The 22,600-nt window shown below is 43.4% G+C and overlaps 1 protein-coding gene across 1 annotated transcript in view; it reads left to right on the top strand.

Moving 5' to 3' along the window:
* The window catches only part of LOC145390238 (uncharacterized), a 76,570-nt gene that overhangs the window by 52,119 nt on the left and 1,851 nt on the right, over positions 1–22,600 (top strand). Inside the window, exons 2-4 of the mRNA XM_080265230.1 lie at positions 13,180–13,196; positions 14,292–14,472; positions 16,805–16,958. Coding sequence (XP_080121356.1) covers positions 13,180–13,196; positions 14,292–14,472; positions 16,805–16,958 — 352 coding nt within the window. The remainder of the gene's footprint in view (positions 1–13,179; positions 13,197–14,291; positions 14,473–16,804; positions 16,959–22,600) is intronic.

Here is a 22,600-nt window from a genome sequence, read left to right as displayed (position 1 = left end):
GACAGTTTATAAATAATGAGGTGGTGGACAGACAAAAAGTCCGTGAGGGAAGGTGCATATGAGTGATGAAGTATAAAGGACAAAAAATAGGTAGGCCAATAACAACGTGGATGGAAAGAAAAGCCAAGGAGTACATGAAGGAGAGAGCATGTGAGTGAAGAAAGATGAATGAAAAGTTGGCAAAGAACTGGGTGAACAAACAATGTGATATAGTACAGCACAAAGAGAAGTATGTATGAGAGTGTAATGGTTGGAAGAAGAGAGGAAGGCCAAGACGATCGTGGGTAGAACATGTAGGGAATACACAAGGGAAGATGTAGAGTGGAGTAGTTGCGAGGAGAAGAAAGGTTAATCTAGATCAAGGATGATGAAAACAGATGGGTAGTATAGGACGGAGAGGTGGACGAATGGTTGATGAATAGGGACAGAGATGGAGCTTTTTGGTTCCGATCACGTTTCACTGGATGAGGTGTCAGACAAAAACCTCTATATATTCACAGTTCCCTGAACAACAGAAAGAAACGCTAAATAATTCGTCAAGCTGAAAGGTAGACTGTTATTTCCAGCACAGTATCAAATCTGTTATATTCTGATCAGCCTCTAAGAATATTAACCACATCGCTGCCGTGGATGCATCTGGGTATTTTAGTCAGGCTAATACAAGGTTATTCAGCTCTGAGAAGTCTGTCAGTATAATCGTTGGTAACTTTCGATTATCCTTAAGCTGGTATGGACACAACTATTGTATTCAAATTAACATCAGGTGATTATTTTTACCTGAGACAAGTCATAACATTCCAAGGATAGATCGCCGCAACTTACACAGATTTCGTAATTATAAATTCCATCAGACTACTCACAGTTTTTTAGGTATTTCTTTCTATTTGCAGACGATTTTATCCAACTGAGAATACCGTTGGACTTTTTTTTTTTTTTTTCTGGGGGTGTTAATGAAGGTTATACGAGTATTAAACCCCTCTTGAAAACTCTCTCCCAAACTGAACCATATCGTTTGGAGTTAGTAAAAATAAATTAACTGGATACAAATATAATAGATGCTGGAGCTTCAAGACCCATTGATTATGCCTTTGGCGTCATGTGGTAAGAGAGAGTGGCTTTGAATGGTGTGGTGTGGCCTCGCTCATGTCGCCGGGAATGAAGTACCTCGCATCCCAAAACGTTAATGAGACAGACAGACACAACCTTTCCTTGAGATGCTATCGCGTCCTTTTTAAGCACTCCGGCCTGAAAGGATTTTATCTCTCCCGTGAGATGACCTTTTTTCTTTGATTTCACTCTTACTGTCTCCATATGATTGCTTTGAAGAGACTTTCAGCTTTGAAGAGACTTTTAGATATGAAAGGGTTTCACACACACACACACACACACACACACACACACACACACACACACACACACACACACACACACACACACGAGACCGTACTCTAAATGGCACTCCAGCTTTGTAGCACACGTTTCTTGGTGATCTGTTTGGCCCGCTACACTATGACATTATCTTCTTTGTTATTTGTGTTGCTTTAATATCAACACAATTGCATTAGTAGTATATATTAATGCAGTTGAGGTGTGATGTGCAGAGTAAATCACTAAAGTAGATATGCTACGACATCACTAAAACAACTTATAATACGACGGCAGTGGTCTGCAGCATTTAGAGAGGTAGTTGGACAGACATACAGGCAACTCCCAGGAGAAAGAGAGAGAGAGAGAGAGAGAGAGGGAGGGAAAAAACGAGGCAGGATATTCTAGGTTAGTTAGAATTGCCAGAACGTGACACACATGTTCAGTGACAGAAAATAGTTGGACGGTGAAGCCAGTAGCGAAACGAAAGAAGTAAAAAGTTGGAGCTCGTTCTTCGTAATACATTTATCGCCCCGAATTTCTCACATGGTTCTATACCCTATGTCCTCTCTCCACCAGATGCATATATTCATAGGTTCTCCCCTCACTCACATGTACAGGCTACCCCGTGGAGAGTGTGCCAAAAATCAGGAAGTTATGCTTGGACTAATTTTGAGTCATAAATGATATAAGAGCGTGAGTCTAGTTCTTAACCTGTACAGAGAGCTATGATTACCCCGATGAGGTTGTAACAACAGAGTATGGACCTAATTTATTTCAACGTTTCGCCAAGACGAGCTTCAGGATTGGCATATAATTTTTACATTCAACGACTTCAGCAAGCCTTATAGCTCCAAGATACTGACGTGATGCTCTTGAACAACCAGAACTAACTACCCTATTTTAGCTCTTCCACTAGTTAAATGGTGGGCTTAAGGTTTGGCAAGTGAATAAATTCCTCTATTCTGATTAAAATTATTCTGTCAGCAATATGGGCAGACTCGACACATTACGTTTAGTTATATTACTCTCATGTAGCACAAACTTTGCCTTATTCCAGTGTTCCATGTTCGGTATCAAATCCATGTTGTACAGTAGCATTGTTGAGATTAAAACTCTCATATCATATTTATTTTCCTTTAACCTTTTATCAACCCCTAAAAGTCTCTCCCACATGTACGGTACCTTTTCGCAATCTTTGCACGGAATTTTATACACACCTGCTTTGTTTTTCTTTTTACGTATTTGTTAGTTTTCTAACTAACTTGCCCACAGTCGTATTTCCTGCTCTGACTACCTGTATTCCTGCCATATTCATACAGGGAGAAACAGTGTCCTCTACATAGGGTGTGAGTACTATTATTCTTTTCTCAGGTTTTTCTTTTTTGTATTTACTCATGTGTATTTTAGTGACACTCTTTCTAGTTCTGTGGATAAAATATGGAGGGTATTTTAGATCACTAAGAGCTTTAAAAATGTAAACATGTTCATCCAGTGAGGCTCTGTCCCTTCTCCCCCTTGGGTCTAAGATACGAATAATTGAGTGTGTTTGGATGAGTAAATTGGGAGTGTGTTGTCCTGTCTCGGCTACCTCCCTTTGTGTGGGGGAAGCAGCCTAGGTATATAGATAGCTAGATTAGTTAAGTTTAAATGTAGATATTGTATTTGTGTGTGTGGTATGTATGTTGATTTGTGAAGTTTGAGGAAGGTATTTGTATTCAGGGGTGTGTGAACCCTGAACGTGACCAAGGCTGGGTGGGGGACTATTTTAAACGTAAAGTGTGGGGGTGAACCCGTTGGTGTCCCGCGCCACAGTGGACACCTGCTGGCTCCCACACACCCTCACACCTCTACACCACAGCATCCCACCACACCACACCACATCGTACTGCATCACACATCACACCACTACACCAGACTGTCACACAACATCACAGTACACTGCCTCACACCACACGGCACCACGCCACTAGGATAAGCTCGCCTCAGCGCAGTACCACATCACTAAACTCACCTCAGCGCCTCACCACACCACACAGCATCCTACCACAGTACACCGCTCATACCACCCGCATCACACCACACTCATCACACCACACCACACGCCATTGTACCACAGTGCACCACACCACATCACGCGACATCACATCAAACTAACCCACACCACTCCTCACCACACTACACTTCACCACGCCTGACAATACCTCACACCACCTCACGACACCACAATACAACACACTGACCTACACCACGCTCCGTTACAGCACACCACACCACACTACACTACAACACGCCACTGTGCACTACATCACACCAGGCTGACTACACCATAAAACACTGCTCAGCACCATACAATAACGCACCAAGCCACACCACACCAAGCCATATCACATCATACTCTACAAACCACACCACACCACACCACACCGAACCGCACCACACTGAACTGCACCGCGTCACACCACACCACTCCACACTGCGCCACACCACGCTGAACCATACCACACTGTACAACACCACATCACACCAAACACCAAACCACACCAAATTAAACCACGTCACACCTGAAAACACCACACCGCAACGCACCACACTGCACCAAACCGCATGTCATTGTACCACACCACAGCACAGAAGAACACACCACAACACAACACAACACATTGCACCAAACAGCATCACACATCACCGCTCACCCCGCCCACATCACACCATACCTCTCACCTTGGTCACACCACACTCCACTGCGCAGCACCACACCATACCATACCCATACCACACACCATACTACATCACACCACACATACCACTCATCACGCATAAGACTGTATTGACTGCAATCTTTGTAATTCTAGTACTTTCCAAGAAGATCTTATACAATCATCCAGAGAGCGAAATACACTAAAAACATTTGCTGTATTCAGGAAGAAATAATCGTTACTATAAAAGGTACTGCTCTTAAGCAGTTCACCTTCAGTCACACGAAACATCTATCTATCTATCTGTCTATAGCCCGACGCCCTAATCCCGCAAATGGTGGCCGCAGACAAAACGCCTCCAAGTCGCTCTGTCACCCACCATTTGACTACCCTCCGCCCAACTCACGCCCCCCTCCCTCATATACCTCTCAATTCAAGCACATAAATCTGCAGTAACACAAAGCACAAACAAAATATATAAAACAGACTTAAATCGGAACACAAGAAACAGAAAATACATGGAACACGAAACACACACGCACAACTACACGCGCGCGCGCGCACACACGCACTCACACACACACACACACACACACACACACAAAACCACGTCCACCTCCGCGATACTTGACTTTGGAAGGACCGACCAACAAAAGACCGCAATGCATAAACCACTTTGACAGTGCAGTAAATTTAGGCGTTTCGACAGGGACCAAGACTTTTACGAGAGAGTGAAATAGGGAGAGAAAGACTGAAGCCAAGACGTAGGTCACAGAATCAGATGGGAGGAGGGGGTTGTGTTTATAACGTTTTCTGAGTCTTATTTTAGGCCAGTCTCGACTAACCTATCCATATTTGCTGGAACTGAACCCTGCCTAACCTCGAATGACCTAATTCAACCTAAAATAACCCAAACTAATCTAACAACCTCACCTAACCCAGTCTAATTGTATTTAACCTCACTATCTCACGTAACCTCCCTACCTAAGCTAACTAATTCTGACGCAGCCTAACCGCATGTAACCCTGCCTAATCCTACCCAGTCTCACTTAACCATACCATACCCGTCCTAACGAAACCCAGTCAAGCCTCAAATGACCAAATCCAACCGAACCTAACCCAGCCTAACCCAACCCAATAGAACCCAACCCAAAATATATCAAAACCGACCTATTCTAAAGCAATCTAACCTAATCCGTGTATATCTAGTCGATCTGAACCCAACCCAACCAAAAATTATCTAATCAGACCAAACCCTGCCCAAAGTGACCTAACCTAACTTTCGATCAGCTATAAATTCGCTATGAGAAAATCTTGCTGCCTGACAGTCTACGGATGTCACATTCCAAGTTTTGCCTGTTAGTATATGTTTGTTCTTACCTAATTGTTCTTACCTAATTGTATCTTTACAGGAATGAGTCAAGCTCGTACTGTCCCGTGTCTTAAACCATATTTATCGTACATATCCTTAAATTTATGAATTTTTTGGCACACACTATTTCCTTCGGTAGTGCATTCCACTGATCAATTGCCCTATTTGGGAAACTAAATTTCCTTACGTCTTTGTTGTCTCTCTTTTTATGCAGTTTTTTACAGTGTGTGTGTGTGCGTGTGTGTGTGTGTGTGTGTGTGTGTGTGTGTGTGTGTTGCACCGCGGACTGGGTACAGTGTTGTGTACCGGGTCTGGGTGTCAACAATACGTGTCCTTTAGTTCTCTCTCTCTCTCTCTCTCTCTCTCTCTCTCTGCGGTTTCTGTCTCTACTTCCTTCTATCTCCTCTCCTTTTCCTGTTTCCTGTTTTCAACTTTCCCACCATTATCCTGCCTCTCCTCTCTCTCCCCTTTAGTCTTCCCTCCTTTCCTTCTGTCTGTTTTCTTATCTTCTCTCCATTCTTATTTTCTCTCCTCTCTCCCGTCCTCCCTTTATATCCCCGCTCCGTTCTCTCCCTTCTTCCCACCATTTCTCTTATCTTCCTCTCTCCTCTCCTCCATCCCTGTTCTCTCCCTCCCTCCCTCCATCCCTGTTCTCTCCCTCCCTCCGTCCCTGTTCTCTCCCTCCCTCCCTCCCTCCCTCCGTCCCTGTTCTCTCCCTCCCTCCCTCCATTCCTGTGCGCTCCCTCCCTCTATCACCTCTCCATCCCCCTCCTTTCGATTTTCCTTCGCTATCTCTTCCATTCATTCCTTTCCCCCTTGCCCTCGTATCTCTTCGTGCCGCCCCTCTTTCTTCTCTTCCTCACCTCTACCTCTGATCCATTCATTTCCTCGTCTCTTCCCTTCTTAACCCTTTTCCTCCCTCAGCTCGCTCCCTACCCCTTCTCTTTCTCCATTCCTCTCCTCTCGTCGTCCCCCTTCTCTATTCCTCCTAGCCTGAGTCTCTCATCTTCCGCACCTCTCCAATTCTGCCAGTTTCTTCCTCACACTTCTTTTTTCCTCTCCCACTCTTTTCCTCTCGTTTCTCTCTTTTTCATCCATCTCATAGCTTCCTCTCCTACACTCTTCTTATTTTCTCTCTTCCTCTCCTTCTTCATTTCCTCCTCTCTCACTCAATCCTTTCTTCCTCTCCCTCCTCTCTCCCTTCCTTCCCCATCTATCCTCTCATCCTCCCCCTGTTCTATTGCTTACCTCCTCTCTTTCTTCCTCTTCTCACTTGTTTCTCTCCTCTCTTTCTTCCTGTTCTCACTTGCTTCCTTTCTCTCTTTCCCCTCCTTATCTACCTTTCCCTCTTTTCCTCCTGTCACTCCTCTCTTCCTCCCCCTCCTCTCTTTCTACCCTTTCTCTCTTCCTTCCCTTTAGTCTCTCCTCCCCTCACATTTCTCATCATTCATCCTATTCTTCTTTCTCGAGTCCCCTCCCTTTTCCCTCCTCCTCTGTTCTTTCTTCCCCTCCTCTCTTCCCTCTCCAATCCCTCCTCCAGTCTCTTCGAGTCATTGCTAGGTCTCTCTTCATGTTTCTCATCATTCCTTGTTCCTTTCTTTAGTGTCACTCCTAATGTTACTGTTCAACCATCATCATCATCATCAGCAGCAACAACAACAACAGCAGCAGCAGTGGCAGAAGGATCATTATCATCATTACCATCATCATTATCATCTTCATCACCAGCAGCTGCAGCAGCTTTATAATAATTGTTACCATCATCAACGTCATCATAATCACCACCACCCCACAACCCCTTTTTCTCTCTCCAAATATTACCGTCATCTTTCTGGACCCGTGAATATTTTACTGTAAAAATTAAGCAGAGTTGATGAGGCCTTTCATCCTGGAAAAGTTATTTAGTTCAAGAAAATAACAGGCCTGGGATATGTATATTAAACTCTCTCTCTCTCTCTCATGTACGGTATTATCATGTATGAGATTCGTCTGTAGTATGAAAATTGTTATGGTGCCAATAACAATTGTAGTATAGTAGTAGTAGTAGTAATAGTAAGAGCAGTAGTAGCAGTAGTACCGGTACTTCACATTACAACTCCAAATGGGGCCTTGTATTATGAAGATTGGTACTGATCTTCACACTATAATATAAAATATGGATGGAGGTGATCTTAAGTGAAAAAAAATATTAGCAGTAGTAATAGTAGCAGAAGTAGTAACAAAAATAAAATTTTATAATAACAATCCATCCATTCATCCATCAACCAATCCAATGTCACCCCACGAGAAATGTAGGAGCCAGGGGCTAGGCAAGCTGGTCCTGGCATTTAAGATGAGAGTGACCAGCCTCACATCCTTGAGTGGCAATAAACCCCAACAATAAACCCTAATCATTCCTTGGATATAAACATGCACCGGCTCAATCTGATTGGAGCACCTTAATTACCCACTAAACCACCAGGTGCCATAATTTGGTTATATGGTTATCACCCAGCATAGTAAATGGTTTCCAGGTGTAAAGGAAACCATTTGGCTTGTCACTCAGTGCAGAGTCACCTATAGGGAGAAGGAAGAGGAAAGAATGAAGGAAATAATGAAAGAAGAAGAAAGAAGGAAGAGAGGAAAGTGCAGACATCAAAGCAGCACTACATTGAGTGAGTGGTTGGTGAGGGGTCGCGTAGGGATATTATAATAACAATAATAACAATCGTCATCATCATCATCATCATAATCATCATCATCATCATCATCATCATCATCATCATTTGGACCCCCTTTCCAACCCTGGGGCAGGATGAGGAGTAACAACGTCCAGAGAACCTACATTTGCCCAACCCAACGGGCCACGCTTCCATTCACTCATTGTTCAAGCCTTCGGAATTCTGGCTCTATCTGACACGCCAAAACCATTCAACACATTCTGTAGCTTCACATAAACGTATCCAAAGAGTCAATCCAGACGCTGTCACATTAAAAAGTGGTGCCAAATCCCTGATCATGCACTTCTCACAACATTCATCTAGCCAGCTCAGTCTCTTGTCAGTTCCCTAGCCTCACGGACTTCCATATCTCTCTTCCTCACACACTTATCATCCACCATATCCCTCCACCTTCTCCTTGGCCTACCTCGCCTCCTCCTTTCTTCAAATTTGCTCGTGCACTCGTGCACTGGTGACTGATTCAGAGGAGAGATTGAGACAGTTGGTAGAGGAGTTTGGAAGGGTGTGTGAAAGGAGGAAATTGAAAGTAAATGAGAATAAGAGTAAAGTGATGAAGTGTACGAGGTTGATAAATGGTAGGGGGATGAATATAGTTTTGAATGGTGAGTTGCTTGAGGAGGTAGATTGTTTTAAATATCTAGGGTCACATGTTGCTGTGGATGGAAGAATAGATGCAGAAGTGAAGTTTAGAATAAATGAAGTAGGAAAGGTGCTGGGAGGAATGAAAAAAGTGTTTAAATGTCGTTTGCTTAGAATGGATGTAAAGAGAAGGCTGTATGAGGGTGTTGTGGTACCAACTGCATTATATGGGGCTGAAACATGGAATGTGGGTGTAGCAGAGAGGAAAAGTTTGAATGTAATGGAGATGAGATGTCTGAGGAGTATGTGTGGAGTGACGCGTATGGATCGAGTGCGAAATGATGAAGTGCGAAGGAGACCTGGAGTTGTTCGGGAGATGGCTGGTAGAGTTGAGCAGAGGGTGTTGCAATGGTTTGGGCATATGGAGAGAATGGATAATGAACGATTGGTGAAAAAGATAACTAGATCTGATGTGAGAGGTGTAAGGCTGAGAGGGAGACCACGAATAGGATGGATGGACAGTGTGAAGAGAGCGCTGGATGCGAGAGGGATGTCTGTTGAGCAAGGAAGAGTGGCTGTGCGTGACAGAAATAAATGGAGAGAAATTGTGAATGAATAAGTGATGACGCAGCCCTGAGGAGATATTCTCCCGCATTTGGTCTGATCAGCTAGTCAGGTCAGGTGCGGGTAAGGGGATGGGTCTGTTATGATGTGGCAGGGGTAAACCAGTTCTGCTGTCGGGCCCTGCTGCGGATGTCACTGATTGCATTGCGCAGTTGACCCTTGTGCGGTGTGATGCGGTGAGGATCTGTCCATTCTCCCCTTTGGGGCTAAGATGCGAATGAATGTGTTTGAATGGATGAGTAAATGGAGAGTGAGTCGTCCTGTCTCGGCTACCTCCCTTTCCTTGGGAGAAGCAGCCTAGGTATATAGATAGATAGATAGATATCTTTTTCACCACCCTGTGGTTATCCATTCTTTCCAGATGACCATGCCATCTCGGTACACTCTCTTCGATTCTGGTGTTCACAGACTTCCTCACTCCGCACCTTTCACGAATCACATTATTTCATATCCTGTCCAGTCTCTTTACTCCACATACATTCCTCAGCAGTCACATCTCTACTGCTCTCACTCTTGGCTTTTCATTTTCATGCCACACCGTACTCTTACACCCATATGTTAAAGTTGGCACTAACACTCCTTCATGTATGCATCACTCAGCTGCAGCACTCAAGCCTCTGTTTCACGTCAAGGCCTTCATTGCACCAGCTACTTTCCTTCCTTGTGTCCCACTACTTTCCAATTCAGCAGATTTTCCTCTCTTTTCTATCACTGTACCCAGGTATTTGAACTCTCACCAATTCCAGTCTCTCTCCATTCACTGTAACATCACACTGGGAGACTATCACTTTACTCTTTTCTACATTTACCCTCAAGGCACGACACTCACAGACATCAGCACAATTCTGAATTAGACTACCAAGCTCATGTCCGGGGTTTGGAAGTAGCACTGCATCATCAGCATACTACAAATTTGAGATATTCCATCCATCACCATTCACTACCACCACAGTCCCTCTTTCCATTACTCGTGTTTTTACTTCTCTCATCACCTCATCCATATATATATTTAACAATCATGGGGACATCACACAACCTTTTTGCATGCCCACACCGATTGTGAACCATCCACTTCGATGCCCATTTACCCTTACACATGCTTCACTACCTTCATTAAAACTCGTGACGGCACCTAGCAGCTTACCATCTACACCGCACATGCGCAAGACCTTCCACAGTCCTTCTCTGTCTTCTTTGTTGAATGCTTTTTCCAGATCCATAAATGCCATAAACACCTTATAGTCCTTCTCACAAGCCTTCTCCACTATCTGTCTCACTGAAAATATTTGATCCACACATCCTCTGCCACTCCTAAAGCCACCCTGTTCATCACTCACTAGGACTTCTGACAACTCTCTCTTACTTTCTCTACAATAATTCTTCCATATACCTCCCCTACAACACTCAATAACTTATGCCACAAAAATTCTTGCACTCACTTCACTCACCTTCACTTTTGTACAGGGGTACAATAACTGCTTTTTTCCACTCTGCTGGCACAGTTTCGCTCATCCATGCCTTCTTACATATCCCCAACAAGCACTTCATTCTGCTCTCTTCACTACACTTTTTCATCTCTGTATACACCTCATCAACTCCAACTGCTTTCCCATTTTTCAGCCACTTCACAGCGTTCTTCACCTTTGCAAGTGCAACGTTTCCTGGCGCTGCATTCCTTCTCTGTACACCCCCCAAAACCAGTCATGTTAATTGTCGCTTTGCTCTCTCCATTCACATTCATCAGACTTACCAAATACTCTTCCCTCCTGGTCCTTACTTCATTCCAGTGTGTCAATAATATACCACTTACGTCCTTCACACTTTGACATTTCTTTCTGCTGTCACTTCTACATTTCTGCACCTCTTTCCAGAATAACTTCCTATTTTCAGAGTAATTTTCATTCATTTTTCTTCTTAGATCATCATTTACCTTCTCCTTTTTCCTCTTCACTTGTCTCTTTTTGTGCTGCTTCTCTCAATATATTCAGTTCTTATTCAACTGAACTCCTGTTCTGTAACCTCTCTAGCCACTTCTTCCTCTTTTCCTCCACTGCTCTCTTAACCTTTTCAAACCACCACGCCATACCTTTCTTGTTTGTTTGTTACCCTTGCCACACCACACACTGCTTTTGCATTCCTAACTATGCAATCCCTATATGCATTCCACAAGCTGTCTAGATCCTTGCATTCCTAACAATGCAATCCTTATATGCATTCCACAAGCTGTCTAGATCCATTTCATTCCAATTCACTTATTCTAACTCCTCCCCTACTTTGGTCCTGTATTCATCTGCCATTTCTTTGATCCTCAGCGTCTCGACTTTCAGTCTTCTCCCTGACTGCTCCTCTCTCACCTGGTCCACCTCACTTGTTTCAGCTTGATCTTGCACACCACTGTCATATGATCTGACAGAAACTCCACATCGTCCTCTCGCTACCCTCGTATCATCAACCATTCCCATCATCGACCTCTCCACGAGCACGCAATCAATCAGGCTCCTTTCAACATGATCCCCGTTCCATCTATTCATATCGCCCGTTACGATCACTTTATAGCTCCTGGGCATTTCTCCCATTGCTTCATCCAGCTCATCCCAAAATCTGTCTTTCTCTCTCTCACTCGTCATCACACGGTGCATAAGCTACAATTACTGCCACTTTCACCTACTGAAACTTGAAGTTGACATACATAGATCTCCAGCTGACACATTTGTAATCTCTTATTCAGTTCTGCCACATTTCATTCATCAAAAAAGCAACTCCTTCCCTGCATCTTCCTTACCCATTCATGCCCGATCTTACTTATTTCACACCCTCCCACTCCTCCAGCTCACATCCTTTCATTTTTGTTTCACACAGTGCCATCAAGGAATATCTTGCACTCCTGAACACATTCGCCACTTCCACCCTCTTGCTCTCCTCATTCACACCTCTCACATTCCACATGGCCACGCGAATCTACCCATTTGGTTGGGGTCCTGGGCAGGTATTGGGCCCACTAAGGCCCTCTGAAACATTTGCCATGATTAAGTGATTTTAGATAGGGGAATCTGAAGGACATTTAACCTGGCCAAAAACCCTGATTATATGGTTACCACCCAGTGCAGTAAATGGTTTCCTCGGAACATGAAACCATTTGGCTTGTCACTCAGTTTAGAGACCATAAGGCATCCCTGCAATGAGTGAGTGGATGATGGGTGCCCCTACCTACCACCAAGAAAACACTAAGACTTTCACCTTATTATCCAATCATGTACCTCTTCTTAACCAATGCTAAATTATTATAAGACAAATGAAGAAAATTGAGAAAAAAATATATGATACGAAATAAAGAGATAACATAAAAGGTGTATTGGTGTTGTGGTGAGGAGGGGTATACTGAGATGGTCTGGGTATCTGGAGAGGATGGGGGATGACAACTGGGTGTAGAAAGTGACAAGTATGAACGATGGGGGTAGGGTTGTGAAAGGCAGACCAAAAAAAGACCTGGGATGAGGTCATAGAGTGTGACCTCTGGGATAAAGGACTGAATAGGGAGGCTGCCAGGGACTGAGCAGCACAGACAGCCGTAATTAAGTGACTAAGTCTGACTCATGCAAGCATGTTGGAGCCTTTATAGAGAAAATTAAACAAAATAGACAGACAAGAAAAATGGAAAAGGGAAAAATAAAGTTGATAAAAAGAGAACCCCAAAAGGTAAGCAAAAAAATGACAAAAAGGAAACAACAAAAAATTGTCTATCCATCTATCTATAGCCAGATCCCATAATGAGTTTGTACTTAGAGAGTTATCTCTAACCTGTTCTTTTTTTTCTTTCTAGGTGAAGATGAACGACACGTGAGTAGCGGCCACACGTGTGAGTATTACACACACACACACACACACACACACACACAATGTTTTATTCGCCCCTGTGTAGAGTATAACTCTTGTGTGGGGAGGCTCCTCACATACACTCTTCTCAACAAGGTGGAGTCAAAGGCTTTTTGTCTCATTAACTCTCCTTCTGGAACGATGCAGGAATGTAGAAGTGAAAAAAAGAAAGACAATGTGTGGTAGATTATTAACCCATGGGGATGAAGCAAGGACGAGATGGAAAGAATATTTTGAAAGCCTGATAAATGGGAATAGAGGGAGCAGAGTGGCTGTGAACATGATTGGTTTTAGGGGTGTGCAGAGAAGGAATGCAGTGCCAGGAGACGTGACACTCGCACAGGTGAAGAGTGCTGTGAAGCGGCTGAAAAATGGGAAAGCAGCTGGGGTTGATGACGTGTATGCAGAGTAGATTAAGTGTAGTGGTGAGAGGGGAATTAAATGCTTGTTGGAGATATATAATAAGGCATGGATGAGTGAAACTGTGCCTGCAGAGTGGAAAATGGCCGTGATTGTACCCCTGTAAAAAAATAACAGTGAGTGAAGTGAGTGCATGAATTATCATGGCATAAGTTCACTGAGTGTGGTAGGGAAGGTGTATGGAAGAATTATTACAGAGAAAGTAAGAGAGAAATCAGAAGTCCTAGTAAGTGATAAACAGGGTGGCTTTAGGAGTGGCAGAGGATGTGTGGATCAAATATTTGCAGTGAGACAGATAACAAAGAAAACTTGTGAGAAGGACCATAAGGTGTTTATGGCTTTCATGGATCTGGAAAAAGCATACAACAAAGTGGCTGCATGAGATCAAGTAGTGTCTAGAGTTGTCATTAGGCGACCGAAGACAATGAATGCAAGCATGTCGATGTCTTTGTAATCAATATCATACAATACAAAAAGGTAGCCAAGACTCAGACCCATACATTCTAAAGGGGGCAACATGGGATTGACTATTACCATTTACTCTCTCCTGTCTCTAAATGTTTTGGACTATGATAACATGGTCTTGTATCCCTACACTCCAAAGAGGGGAGTAACTCTTACAGCTTCACGTTTCTTCAGGTGGGAGGGTGAGGGTGCAGGAGAGCCAGGCAGTGAAGAGAGCATGGACTTGTCTGAAGGTGGCAGCAGCAGCAGTGGTACCCTTGCCAACCAGTCTCCCCTCTCAGATCACACATCCATCCCACCTCCTATTTACTCCTACCAGCAGTCTGTTCGAGACCCTCTCAGGTTCCCCATGCAGGTAAGACTTTATTGATACAGACTGCACTGAGGTAATGATAATGTATACATTGTGTGTGTGTGTGTGTGTGTGTGTGTGTGTGCGCTTATCTAATTGTATCTTCACAGGAATGAGTCAAACTTGTACTGTCCCATATATTAAACCATTTTTATCATACATATCCTTAACACTTTTCGGACACGTAAGAGTTATATTTGGTGGCTGAATCGGTAGAGAGGCAGCTTGCAGTCCTGATGGACCCAGGATCGAATCCCGGCTGGGGCAGGGAACAGTTTAAGGATTTGAATTTCCTAAAAAGCAGACTTTCCTGATCTACCAGATGACCCGCCGACATGTCATAGAAGTACCCCCGCTAATACCAGTACACCAGTCCTGTATGAGACAGCCCTAGCATGTATTCAATATGGACAGTGGGTGTTAGTGCCAAAGTGGTGACATGTGGAGGTGTAGGAGGACTACTGGGCCTTGGGATAGGCCACTGCCCCCAAGAAATAGGCCCTGAACCTCTGCCCAGAGTCGGACACGTAAAAAAAAAAAATGCTAATGACTTTTGGGCCATTGCTCTGGCACAGTTGTTATCAAACCATTTTGGAGAGTTTGATCTTTTACTTAACTGTTGACCTGGTATGAATAAATCTATACCAGGCAGTATTAAGTCATTAATGTGGGACTGGACAGAATTGACATCACTAGAGAAGATAGCCTGCCATGGAATGTCAGCAAGATAATCAATGTGCTATTGGGTCACCTTGACAGGTTCAGACTAGGGAGGTCAGGGGGGGCTGACTAATGAGGCTTTGATGAGACTGTGGTCAGAGGATCCAAGTGGTGACAGTACTTCTATCCTGTATTGATCTGGATTATTTGTCTGGAACAGATCCAAGAGATGGGCATTATGGCCAGGATTATCTGGTATTCTGGTTAGTTGCTTTACCAACTGTGTGAGATTAAATGATTCTGCAAACGGCTCACACTCTAGACCAGCATCGTCAATCCTGGCAGAACGCAATAACCATTCAACATTAAGTACGTTAAAATCACCCAAAATGGTAATCTTGGTGCTAAGGACAAAGTTAAAGTTACTCAACTGTGTGGATATGGAGTCAAATACACTGGGTTCTAAAGAAGCACTGGGGGAGTGATAGACTACACAGACACATTTGGTAATATTTAGATAATTTAGTTTATACAGTGAGTAATCAAAATTGGTTGAGGTGAAGTTTAAAACAGTGTCAACTGCATATTCAGATTTGGTATAACAACAGGTGCCGCCCTTGTTACAGAAGTTTGTGAGGAGATGGTAACCAGGAAAACAAAATGGGGAAATTCAGTAGAGGGAGAAATTTGGGGTACTGTGAGGAACAAGGCTAGAGAGGATATGGACTGTAGGAGAAAATGAACTGAATTCTAATTGGTACCGAAAGCACGGACACTGGCGAAGAATAAGGCTGCACCTGCTCTTCTCCGCTGACAAGCAAGAACAGAATTTGCAACAGTTGCTGCTGGTACAGTCGCTTCATGGCAACCAGGAGGACCCTGTGCTGCCAGCCCTACCTTGCCGGTGGTGGCAATCCGAGATATCACCTCGTTTGCTGATGTTAATGTAGCGGCCATTGGTAAAGGGAATGGAAATAGGAGGTGTGATATTTTACATGCATATAGTGTGGTGTAGACAGTTGAAGGTACAGGTATTAAGAGAATATGCTGGCCTACTCTCTGTGTAAATGAAAGCACTGAAAATGTTCAGCAAAGGGGAATGGTAAGGATCAATTCCTGAGGGCTGGTGAAATGAGGGCTCCAGCTCTCCCTGGCACAAGCTTGCCCTCCACCTCGGAAGTGCCGCCCTGTTCAACTGGTGCTACAGTCTACTGTTAAATATTCAAAATAAAGAGTAAAAAATTAAAATAAGGAGTAAGAAATTAAAGTTTCTTATACAACACTTGAACTTGTTGTGTACAGTAAAGCAGTATAGTGTCAGACAGGTTTTTTCTTTCTTTTAAACTATTCTAATGCTAATACTATCTTCATTGCTAAACAATTCACCATCAATCTGCCTATAGCAAGACACCTTAATCATGGAAAACATAATCACAAATGAATCATCTCCATGTCACCCTGTCCTCTGCCAAGAGGCTGCTCTCTCTCTCTCCAACTCATATCCCCTCTCTCATATACCTTTCCATCCCATTCCTTCATCTCATGCATGGTCTCCCACTCCCCCTACCCTCTGCCTCACTGACATTCCCTCTCCTGGTCAGTCTGTCATTCTCCATATTTTCAACATGGTTAACCATCTCAGTGAACTGCAGACATTAATGCTGTGTTCAAGCAGAATGGGCGCCTGGTGGGCGCTGCGATGGAGGAGGAGGAGGAGATGTTTGCCCTCAGTGGAGCGGAGGCCCCCATCGCACACAGGGGCACACCTCTCAACCTCACACATCCAGAGTACACCCTACCTGACACAGAGATCTATGAGCCAGAGACAGGTAAGGTACAGTTAGAGACAGGTAATGTATTCCCAGACAGGTTGTTTACAGCCATTTGCAAAACTTTACATCTTATCATCTGCAGCATCCATCTGCAATTCTCATTCCTGTCCTCAGCATCACACACCCGCAGTACACCGTGCCTAACAGAGAAATCTGTTGGCCAGAGACACGTAATGCACAGTTCCTGACAGTAATACTGATCTTTTTTTTAAATGAACATTTATGAGGTACAGACAGACAGAGACAGTGATCTATGAGCCAGTGACAGGTAAGGTACAACCCTCCCTCCTGCCTCCCCAAGTTCTGCATTTAAAAGCAGGCTTCAAGTTTCTACAGGGTGATTCAATACTCTGATGCCTAAGAATAATGCCAGTACAGCACACCACCATTATCCGATGGGGTTAAATTATGGAAAGTGGATCGGATAATGATTTATGGGATGCTGGGACAATTAAAACATGGGTTTAATAAGGCTATGTTTGAGGCCAAGTGGAACCCACACCCTTCCCCCTCTGTAAAAGTAACAACAGCAACCTTAGACATGTGGAGAGAATGGAGAATGAAAGACTGACTAAGAGGGTGTATGTAGGTGAGGTGCAGGGAGGGAGAGGGAGGGGTAGACCAAGGATGAGGTGGAGGAATGGAGTTGAGAGGTATATGAAGGAGGGGAGAGTGAGTTGGGGGGAAGATAGTCAAATGGTGGGTGACAGAGCGACTTGGAGGCGTTTTGTCTGCGGCCACCCTTTGCGGGATTTGGGCGTCGGGCTATAGATAAATAGATAGAACCTTAGCCTGGTTCCTAGACCTCCTTTAATGCCTTATCTGACTACTTTCCATCACCGTATCACCTATGAGTATGACTGAAAGGGTGATCAGAGGTTGAGTAGATGTAACACACTAGCCAAACAGGTGTAACTAACCTTATTGAGTACCAGGTCCTGTTTAGCCATCATCATGGGTCTCTTTGAGGCTGGGGGATACGTGGTGTCCCAGGGCACTCACTCATCATTGCATTTGCTCTGGCAAAGAAGAGAAATCTAGTTGACAGGAATAAATGTTTGTTTTGCCAGACAAAATTACTGTGCCTGCAATTCCTACATATTTATTTTATTTTCTGCAAAACAGCTGAGTGGTGAGTGAGGGATGGAGTGACAGTGGTCAGATGGGGAAGAAGTAGATGCAAGGGCTGTGGCTGTAAACACAGCTGACGTTTGTGGGCATAGGAGTCATAATAATTCTGCTGTTCAGTACAATATTTCCTCCCATATCATCTATCTATCTATGTATCTATAGCCCGATGCCCTAATTCTGCAAAGGGTGGCCGCAGACAAAACGCCTCCACGTTGCTCTGTCACCCACCATTTGACTACCCTCCCCCCAACTCACCCCCCCCCCTCCCTCATATACCGGTACCTCTCAACTCCATCCCTCCACCTCATCCTCAGTCTACCCCTCCCTCTCCTTCCCTCCACCTCACCTACATACACTCTCTTAGTCAGTCTTTCACTCTCCATTCTCTCCACATGTCCAAACCACCTCAGTGTATTTCTCCTAATCTTCTCAACCACATCCACATCCACCCCACAACGTTCCTTCGTTTTTTCATTCCTCAACCTGTCCCTCCATGTCACTCCACATGCTCCTCTCAAGTAACTCATTTCCACTGCTCTCACTCTTGACTTGTTTCCCTCTTGCAAGGTCCACACCTCACTTCCATACGTCAGGGTAGGGATCACAATACTATCATGCAGTGACTTCTTAACTTACACACTCATGTTCCTATTTCTCATCACTGCTTTCAGTGAACCAACAACCTTCCTTCCCTGCTGTACCCTTTCACATACTTCATCCCCCAAAGTTCCATTCTTACTCATCACACTACCCAAGTACTTGAATGTACTCTCATTCTCCATAATAATAATGTAGGAAAGAATAAATTTATGGTCTCCAAGAGGAATGAAGTCAATGAATGTACCGTGAGGTAGGATGACGAGGAAATGGAAAATGTGAGTGCATTTAAGCACGAGTACTTGGGTAGTGTGATGAGTAAGGGTGCGAGTCTGGAGGATGAAGTGCTTGAAAAGGTGCAGCAAGGAAGAGAGGTTGCTGGTTCTTTGAAAGCAGTGATAAGAAATAGGGAACTGAGCATGATATTTAAAAAAAATGCCTGCTTGATAGTACTGTATTGTGATGCCAACTCTAACATATGGAAGTGAAGCTTGGACCTTGTTGGAAGGACACAAGTCATGAGTGATGGCAATGGAAATGAGTTATTTGAGAGGAGCATGTGAGGTTACATGGAGAGACAGTCTGACAAATAAGAAAGTAAAAGAGCACTGTGGTGTGGATGTGGATGTGATAGAGAGCGTTAGGAGAAATACACTGGGGTGGTTTGGCCATGTGGAGAGGATGGAGAGTGAGAGACTAATGAGGAGAGTGTATGTGAGTGAAGGGGAGAGGGAGAGAGGGAGCGGGCAGCTGAGGATGAGATGGAGGGATGGAGTGGAGAGGTATATGAGAGAGGAGGTTTTGAGCTAGGAGGAGGGCAGTGAAATGGCGGGGGACTGGGCGACACGGAGGCCATTTGTTTGTGGTCACCCCTTATGGGATTGAGCCATCTGGCAATAGATAGATAGATGGATAGATAGAATAGTAATATTAATAATACAGTAAAAGTCCTCCAATCCGACCACCAATAATCCGAAAATCCCAATATTCAGAATTTGCCAAGGCAAAAATTTTCTATTTTTTCTGGTGTTTTTCCAATTCTTCTGGGCTATATCTAAGGATTTATCTGGTTTGGACTTGCCCATGGACTTGGATATACGTGCCTTCATCTATTCATCTACACTTCTATGCATTTCCAGTGAGTAAAACAATAATTCATATCACATATGTGTTTATTTAAAGATCATGTACATATTTGAAATGTTTTCAAAGGCCCCTCTTAATAGTCCTAAAAAAAACAATCAAAAGACCCTCAGTTCCATGTGATTCGTATTAGAGGACATTTACTGTACTGTAATAATAGTAATAACAATACTGATACTAATACTAATACTACTGCTACTAATAATAATCTATCTACCTATCTATCAACTCCCAGTCGCTGTGATCCCGTAAAGGGTAGCCACAAACAAATCACTTCCACGTCACCCTGTCCCTTGCCATTTCACTGCCCTCCCCTCAGCTCACACACCCCTCTCATATACCTCTCTATTCCATCCCTCCATCTCATTCTTGGCCTCCTCCTCCCTCTCCCCTCCTCCACCTCACTCACATACACTCTCCTCATTAGTCTCTCACTCTCCATTGTTTCCACATGGCCAGTGTACCACACCACAATGCTTCTTCACTTCCTCATTTGTCTGTCTCTCCATGTAACTCCACATGCTCCTCTCAGATAACTCATTTCCACTGCTGTCACGCTTGACTTGTGTCCTTCCAACAAGGCACAAGCTTTGCTTCCATATGTTACAGCAGGTTTCACAATACTCTCATGGAGCGGCTTTTTTACTTCCATGCTCACTTCTCTATTTTTTATCACCGTTTTCAAAGCACCAGCAACCTTTCTTCCCTGTTGTACCCTTTGAAGCACTTCATCCTCCAAACTTCCACTGTTACTCATCACACTGTACTTAAACAGACTCACATTTTCCATTTCCACATCATCCAACCTCACAGACCATTCAGTGACTTCATTTCTCTCCAAGACCATAACTTTACTTTTCCCTATGTTCACCTTTAGATTCCATTTCTTATACGCTTTCCCAAACTCTTTCACCAAGCCTTGCAGTTCCCCTTTGTCTTTTCTTAACAATACAGTACCGGTATTATCTGCAAACAACAGAACAGGAAGTTTCCAAATGCTGCTCTCTCTCATTAGGGCTGCACCAGTATTCACTGCCCTACCTTGCATCTCTTTTATAATCCTATCCATATACAGATTGAACAATGATGGAGTCATGACACATCCCTGTTTGAATCCAACATTCAGATAGAAAAATTCACTTAGTTCACCATCCACACGCACTGCAGCCTTAGCACCCTCATACATATTCTTCACAGCATTCAGCAGCTTCCCATTTACTCTATTAAGTAAAAGTCCTTTAATCCAGCCACCAATAATCTGAATATCCCAATACTCCAAATTTTTTGAGCTGGCAGATAATTTTAAATGCAGTAATAAATATAAGTGTATTAAGTGAATTACAGTAAGTTACTGTTTAGTGAACTGAGTGAAAACTAAGTAAATCAAGTGAATTTTTTCTCTGGGCTTTGTCTGGGCTTTATCAAAGGATTTATCTGGCTTGGACTTGCTCTTGGACTTGGAATAACTGCCTGCAACTATTCAGCTACACCTTTATGCATTTCCAGCGAGTAAAACAATGACCCATATTATATTAAGTGTTTATTTAATGATCATGTACATATTTCTAATGTTTTCTGAGGTCCCTCTCAATAGTATTAAAAAAAAAAAAAAAAAAAAAAAAAAAAGACCGTCAGTCCCCTGTCATTCAGATTGCAGGACTTTTACTGTATATTTTTAATATTTTCCACATGCTATGTGTATCCATTCTGTCATATACCTTCTCCAAATCCATGAAGGCTGCATACAACTTCTTTCCCTTCCCTAGAAACTTTTCCACTAAAGACCTAAGGATGAGTACCTGATTTACACAACCTCTTCCCTTCCTAAAATCTCCCTCTTCTTCTCCAACTTATTCCTCTGTTATTTCTCTAACTCTGTCAGTAAACATCCTACCATATACTGTTCCTATTACACAAATACCCCTATGATTGATACACACTTCTTTTTCACCTTTTCCTTTGTACAGGGGAAAAATTATACATGACTTACAATCCTCTAGGATTCTATCTTCCTACCAAGCCAATCTTCACATCTTCCATATCCATTTCACTACTATCTCTTCCCCATGCTTTAGCATTTCACCACACACCTCATCAATTCCTAGAGCTTTCACCATTTTTACTTACTTCATTGCTTCCACTACTTCCATCCTACTGATCTCTTCCTCCCTTCTCACCTACCTCCTGCTCCCAGCCACTCCCAAGCCACTAATACTCATATTACTTTCATTCTCTGTGTTGAACAGTTCCTTAAAGTGTTCTCTCCATCTACTCACTTTTTCTCCCCTCTCCACCATCAATCTACCATTTTTATCTTCCACTCTCCTTCTAACTTCTCTATCATGATAATAATAATAATAATAATAATAATAATCCATCCATCCATCATCCAATCATGTAATAATAATAATAATAATAATAATCCATCCATCATCTAATCCTGTGTTGCCCCAAGAGGAGAGTAGGAGCCCGGGGCAAGGCAGGTTGGTCCTGACATTGATGATGAGTGTGACTGGTCGCACTCATCCCTGAGTGGCATTACATGAGCAATAAACCCCAACCATCCCTTGGATATAAATTTCCATCGGCTCAATCTGATTGGAGCGCCTTAATTACCAACTAAACCACAGGCGCCATAATCTGGTTATATAGTTACCACCAAGTGCAGCATTTGGCTTCCTGGTGTACAGGAAATCATTTGGCTTGTCACTCAATGTAGAGTCACCCGCAGACCGAAGGAAGAGGAAAGAAAGAAGGACAGAAAAGGT

This window comes from Coenobita brevimanus, unplaced genomic scaffold (assembly GCF_032717465.1).
Source record: "Coenobita brevimanus isolate Jiangsu-jjx unplaced genomic scaffold, ASM3271746v2 jjx.HiC_scaffold_3696, whole genome shotgun sequence".
Classification (NCBI taxonomy): Eukaryota; Metazoa; Arthropoda; class Malacostraca; order Decapoda; family Coenobitidae; genus Coenobita; species Coenobita brevimanus.
The sequence above is the reverse complement of the archived record's forward strand: the minus strand, read 5'-3'. Positions and strand labels throughout refer to the sequence as shown.